Below are 7175 nucleotides of genomic sequence, written 5' to 3' on the forward strand. Positions count from 1 at the left end.
AAAAGCCGGAAGTGGCGCTGTGGCTCAAGTGTTAGAGCGCTAGCCTTGAGCTGAAGAGCTGAGGGACAGCGCCCAGGCCCAGAGTTCAGGCCCCAAGACCAGACCCCCCCCCAAAAAAAGAAATGTACTCATTACCTTGCTCATGTAACTGTAACCCCTCTGTACACTATTTTCACAATAAAAACATATTAAAAATCTTGTATAAAATTACCTTTAGGCTATATGTATAAGGCATATATATATATATATATGAAACATTAATAATTTTCACCTCCAAAAATCTCAATGTATTTGCAAACATCCCAAAATCTGAAAATTGAAACACTGTTGGCCCCAAACATCTTGGAGAGGCATACTCAACCTGCATCCTTACCCTGCCCCCTTCTTAATGTCTCTAGCATTACCCTGTGAAGTCCTATCTACCATATCATGCCATAAACTGATCCACCATTTCCTTTCACTGCCTTTGGATTTGGGCCACTTGGAAAATCTTACACCAAAAAAGAATACACAGAGTTTCATTACTATTCCACTTAGATCCCTAGCCCATCTGCCTTTTTGTCTTTCTCTCTAGTTTGGGTAATTACTTGGAGGTAGATCTGTAGTCTTTTCTATGCCTAACTGAAATCACTGAGCTAAATATAAGTCAGTTGCTAGACTGAATTTTCTAAGGGCTCCATAGACTTTAGAAGATTTCAGCTTAATGTGGACAGAGAGACAGCCTTGCGTTTGAATGAGACTTTGAGCACCGTCTCAGCAAACACCAGGCACACCTTACACCACACACACCGCGCAGAGCTGGGCTGAGGATGGTAGCAGCCACACCGGAGGCCCTGACGCTACTAGAAAAGGCAAAGGCTGAGAGGCAGGTTCTGACCAATGCACACAACTATGACACATGCTTCTGGTTTAATTGCAAAAATCTAAATCAGTCTAGGCATATAAATGAACTAACCCTGCTTCTAAGTCCAAAAAGAATTAAATATCCATCATCCTGTCTAAGGCTGCTATAGGGGCTGCAGAAGTAGAGTAGGAAGAACATTATATAATCATCTTGGCAATTTAAGCCAAGATTCAGCATTTATTTTTGCCAATATTGGGGCTTGAACTTGGCTTGGTCTCTGTCCCTTTTCTTTTCTGCTTAAGGATGGTGCTCTACCACAACTCCACTTCTAACCTTTTGGTGGTTAATTGGGGTTGACAGTCTCATAGAGCCAGGCGCTGGTGGCTCACGCCTGTAATCCTAGCTACTCAAGAGGCTGAGATCTGAGGATTGCGGTTCAAAGCCAGCCTGAGCAGGAAAGTCCATGAAACTCTTATCTCCAATAAACCACCAGAAAACTGGAAGTGGTGCTGTAGCCCAAGTGGTAGAGCGCTCGCCTTGAGCTGAAGAGCTGAGGGACAGCATCCAAGCCCAGAGTTCAAGCCCCAAGGCCAAAAACAACAAAAAAAAGTCTCACAGACTTTCATGCTTGGACTAGCTTCAAACTGTAATCCTCAGATCTCAGCTTCCTGAGGAGCAAGGTCAACAAGTGTAAGCAACTGGCACCTGGCTTATGGTCCAGTTTTGTCAGTCGTGGGGCTTTAACTCATGGCCTGGACATTTTCCCCGAGCTCCTTTGCTCAAGGCTAGGGCTCTAACACTTTGAACCACAGAACCACTTTCGGTTTTCTGGTAGTTTGTTAGAGATAAGAGTCTCACAGGGGTTGGGAAGGGTCAGTGGTAAAGTAGTTGCCTTGCATGCATGAGGCCCTGGGTTCCATTCCTCAGCACCACACAAGCAGAAAAAGCCAGAAGTGGGGTTGAGGCTCAAGTGGCTAGCCTTGAGCTGAAGAGCTGAGGGACAGCGCCCAGGGCCAGAGTTCAGGCCCATGACAACCACCACCACCACCAACAAAAAAAGTCTCAGACTTTCCTGCCTAGGATGGCTTTGAACCCCTATCCTCAGATCTCAGCCTCCAGAGTAGCTAGGATTACAAGTGTGAGCCACCAGCTCCCAGCTCATGGTCGTTTTGTTGAAAACAAATCCATCAGTCATTATTTGGATAACTAACACTAGAGTCTGAAATTAGGGATCAAATGTTTATGTTACCTAGATGACTTGCCTCCTAAGTATTTATATCAAAACACCTCAGTATAAAAGGAAGCAAAGAGCTAAAAAATAAAAGTTAAGCAAGAGGCAAATCTACTGTTAGTGGTAGAAAACAGAGAAGACTGGGTTTGGTCAGCTGCTTTAAGAAGTGCTTCAGAGGACCCTGTGCTCACTTTGTAGGGAACACATATTTACAACCTCTAACAATGGTAACAATGACAGCACTTAATGAGATGCTCACTTTGCACCCAGCATTATGCAAAGAACTTTATATGAAGTAACATGGTGAATCCTCAGAAAAGTCTTCAAAGGAAGGTGGCATCATCCCTGTTTTACAGATAAGGAAACTGAAGCCCAGACAAAGCCACTGTCTTCAGTATCATTTCTTCTCTGGGTCCTGAACTGTAACTACTTGGGAACTAAGTTCTTCCACACCAAAATCCATTCTTCCAATTAGTTCTGGAATGAGCTCAATGGTATTATAGGGAACCATATGGCTGAGCACTGGTGGCTCAAGCTGTGACCTCAGCTACTCAGGAGGTTGAGATCTAAGGATGATGATTTGAAGCCAGCCAGGGCAGGAAAGTCCATGGCTGTGGTAGCGCATTAGGTTTGAGCAAAAGCTCAGGGACAGTGCCCAGGCCCTGAGTTCAAGAGCCAGTACCAGAACACACAAAAAAGCTACAATATGTAACAAGTATTAACTATCCATCTTCAGAACTCAGATTGTAGCCAGGCACCAGTGGCTCACATCTATAATCCTAGCTACTCAGGAGGCTGAGATCTGAGGATCCCACTTTGAAGCCAGCCTGGGCTTCATCTCCAATTAACTACCAAAAATCTGGAAGTGGAGCTGTGGGTTTAAGTGGTAGAGCACTAGCCTTGAATAAACAGCTCAGGTTGACAAGGTCCAGGCCCTGAATTCAAGCCCCAGAATTAGCACCAAAACAAAACAAAAACCTTAACTGGAACTGGTGGCACACCTGTAATCCTAGTAACTAGGGAGGATGAGATCTGAGAATCACGGTTCAAAGCCAGCTGGGGCAGGAAAGTCCTTGAGACTCTGATCTCCAATTAACCATTAAAAAACTGGAAGTGATTTGTCTAATCTGGGGAGGGGAATAACAAAACGCTGAAACAAGGACACAGGATGATCCATTGCAATGATACTTACAAGACAGTATATTGGAAATGAATTTTACAACTTCGAGGTGGGGGAGGGTGAGGGAGGGAAAGGATAGTGGGAGAAGAACAAGGGAAGGGATAACAATGCTCGACAAGGAATGTGCTCATTGTTTTACTCATATAACTGTAACCCCCCTGTACAGCACCTTTACAATAAAAATTTAAAATAAAAAAGAAAAGAAAACCGGAAGTGGCGCAGTGGCTCAAAGTGTAGAGTGCAAAAAGCTCAGGGATCATGCCCTGAATTCAAGCCCATGACTATCACCACCACGACCATCACCAAAAACAACAACAAAAACCCTTCAAACTGGACTCAGTGGTAGAGCACTTGCCTCGCATGCATGCATGAGGCCCTGGGTTTGATTCCTTAGCACCACATAAGCAAAAAGAAAAAAGCCGGAAGTGGTGCTGTGGCTCAAGTGGTAGAGCACTAGCCTTGAGCTGAGGGACAGCGCCCAGGCCCAGAGTTCAGGCCCCATGGCCGACCAAAAAAAAAAAAAAAAAAACAACAACAAAAACAAAAACAAACCTTCCAACTGCCTATAGTGATTTTTAAAAAAATAAATTAACTCACATTTGTTCTATGTGAGGTTGGGGTGTTTACCACACAATCCAATCAATCTTCCTCGCTGATTTTCCACAAGTCTAAAGAAATTGGTTTAGAAGCCTTTAAGGGCAAAAGTAGAGAACCTGAAATACCTTCAATGCAGAGAAGCCAGTGTTGGCGCAGCCGTGCTCGGTATGGGCACTCCTTCGTCCTCCTTCGCAGGAGAGCATCAGCCTGCTCACTCCTGTCACTGCGCCTGCACCACCTCCTATCACAGCACGTCTTCCATCCCATCTCTACCACTGTCCCTAGTGTCTCCCAACAAAACACGAACCTTACACAACACTCAATGTAGAATATGAAGCCACCTAGAAACGCTCCAGTCTATCCCAAAATGAATTTTAGTAACAAAAGTAGTTCCTGCCAGGTAGAAGTTATGACATTTGTTCTTCAGTTCATAAAGGGCCCATGAAAGGTGAACTTTATTTGTCTGATACCCTCACCTAAACTGTAGGCCCTGAAGTTACTACCAAGCTAACACCCAGTCAGTCCCTGGATAAGGTAAACAGCAAAAAGAAATAGCCACACCTGCAAACAAATAACTGTAACCACAGAAAGATAGCTAGCTTTCCCTAGGATCCTAAATATTTTGTTTCTTTAGTTATGAAATCAGTGGGTGTTGGAAAAGCAAATATAGGATAGAATGCTTGCCACAACACTTCTGAAAAACCTATCCAAGTTTTCTGGTAAACATGAGGACTTTGTAAATGCTGGCAAAGTTTCAGGTAATATGCAAAAAGATTTCCTAAGGAAAGACCCAAAATTCGCACTGAAAATAGGAAGTCTGTAACTCACTTCAAAAGAGCCCTAAATGGTTATGTGGTTCAAGATATTACATACTGTTATGCAATTAAAAGTCCCTCTTATTTTTGGAACCCAATAGACTTTCCAACTCTGATATCCAATTTATCTATAAAATAGTCATGCTGGCTTTTCTCCTAAAATGGTTAGCTTCCTTAGCAAAAAAGTAGTTTATAAACTACTTATCTTGCCAATCCATATACACATCCACTATCATTTGAACCATTTCTCTGAAAGAGATGGTTGCTTTTCAAATTTAAAACCCACTTCCTAGAAGGTGCTGTTGACTCATGTCTGTAATCTTACTCAGGAGGCTGAGATCTGAGGAGTGTGGTTCAAAGCCAGCCCAGGCAGGGGAAATCTGTGATCTCCAATTAGCCATCAAAAGGCCAGTGGCTCAAGTGGTAGAGCACCAGCCTTTAAAAGAAGAAAAGCTGAGGGACAGTGCCCATTTCAAGGACTAGTAGCAGCACCACAAACAAAACAAAACCACCAGGCTGGCGAAAGAGCTCAGTTCGCAGAGTGTTCGCCTGGGTTTGATAGCTAGCATTCTACCTAGCATCCCAAAGAATCAAGCAAACTACAACCTGCTTCCCAATTTTACATGACTATTAAAAACAAAACAGAAAATTTTAAACTGCTAGTTTCTTTTAGTATCTAACAATGCAGCTAGCAGTTGACTGGTTCTGTCATTTTATGATACACAACCACAAAATGTCACATGCAATGAGAGAACACATTTAGGGCTGAAAATGTTTTCCAAGTTAAGCAAGATATATTTATAGATTCTCAAACAGAAGTAGCTTCAGAAGAATAGTAAGTTGTCCTGTCCCACAGTAATAGCCGAGGAACTAACACATGCATATTCCTTCCCTCTTTTTCTCTAAATAACTTGATTCAGATACAGCATAGTCTCTAACTGGATAAAAGTTTTCTTCTTGGTGTTTCACAAGCTGTGCAGGTTCTGCTCTGAGTGGCCCCAGAATTCTGAAATTCTGGCAAGGCTAGAAAATTTTCCCATGAAAATTTTTAAAAAGAAATCCAAATATGTTGGGCACTCCTGGCATGCCTGTAAATTTAGCTCCTCAGGAAGCTGAGATCTGAAGACTGTGGTTCAGAGCCGGCCAGGACTACAGGAAAGTCTGTGAGATTCTTATCTCCAAGCAAGCACCAAAAAAGCTGAAGGGGAGGTATAGCTCACGTGGTAGACCTCTAACCTAGAGCAAAAAAGCTCAGAGAAAATGCCCAGACCCTGAGTTCAAGCCCCATGACCGGCAAAAAAAAAAAAAAAGTCCCAACAATCTACTATTATACCAGAACTGTGCTGATCTCTCAAGCCAAGGTCTTGCCTTAGTATATTCTACTTAATTCAATTATGTCTGGCTCAGAACTTGTGTTCCATATTACAATGCCAACTGTCTCATATTAGGAGTAGTTGTCAGTTAATTCTACTTTAAATTCTTGGCTAAGCAATACCAAGACCAAGACAATGAACACTAAATAAGTCATTTATTGTGACTGGACAAATACAAAAGGGAAATACTCTTCAATACAAAGACTGGAGAGGTAGCTCAGTGGTAGTGCCTGACTAGTAGTTTATCTCCCAGAACTATAAAAAAATTTTTTTTAAGTAATATAGACTCTTAAGACTTTTTAATTGGACATTGATCATTAGTGTAAGCAGCATTATCTACAAAGCAAAAGTATGTCTGCTGGTGATGCCACACAGGTGTTCAGACAGCCAAAACTAAGGCCATAGTGCTGTCATCTGGGCTACTCAGAAGGCTGAGATCTGAGAACTGAGGTTCAAGATCATTCAGAATAGGAAAGTCTGTGATACTGTTATCTCCAATGACCATCAAAAAGCTATGTATGGCTCAAGAGACAAAGCACCCACCTTGAGTGAAAAAGCTAAAGGACAGCACTCAGGCTGTGAGATCAAGTCACACTATCAGCACACACACAGAAAGAAAGAAAGCACAGACAGGTACTGGTGTCTTATGCCTGTAATCCTAGCTACTCAGAAGGGTCAAAAAATTTAAATAATAAACCCACTATTTATAAAAATTGCTAATTATTGCAATTATATGACTAGGTTTTTCTTCAAAATAATGGGATTGGAAGAAAATAGGGATTATAAGGGAAATAAACCTGTTCTGAGTGCATGCATACACACAGGTCCTAGAATCATGAACTCAGGGCCTGGGCACTTTTCCTTGAGCTATTTTTGCTCTCTACCACTTGAACCATAGCTCCACTTCCAGCTGTTTTTTTCAGTTGTTAGATGGAAATCAGACTCTCACAGATAGACTTTCCTGCTGGTGCTGGCTTTAAACTGCAACCCTCAGATCTCAGCCTCCTGAGTAGCTGGGATTACAGACATGAGCCACCAGCACCTATCTTTGGATCTCATTTAAAGAAATTGTAATGCACTTAGGAAGCAAATGGGTGAAAAGGTTAAGCATAGGAAGCTTCCTCTACTGTATGGA

General features: G+C 42.4%; 1 protein-coding gene across 1 annotated transcript in view; it reads right to left on the reverse strand.

Moving 5' to 3' along the window:
* Positions 1-4055, reverse strand: part of Eif3j (eukaryotic translation initiation factor 3, subunit J) — a 16970-nt gene extending 12915 nt beyond the window's left edge. The window contains exon 1 of the mRNA XM_013009978.1: positions 3978-4055. Within this exon, the coding sequence (XP_012865432.1) occupies positions 3978-4055 (78 nt within the window). The remainder of the gene's footprint in view (positions 1-3977) is intronic.
* Between the last annotated feature and the right edge of the window lie 3120 nt (positions 4056-7175).

This window comes from Dipodomys ordii, unplaced genomic scaffold, assembly GCF_000151885.1.
Source record: "Dipodomys ordii isolate 6190 unplaced genomic scaffold, Dord_2.0 Scaffold11, whole genome shotgun sequence".
Classification (NCBI taxonomy): domain Eukaryota; kingdom Metazoa; phylum Chordata; class Mammalia; order Rodentia; family Heteromyidae; genus Dipodomys; species Dipodomys ordii.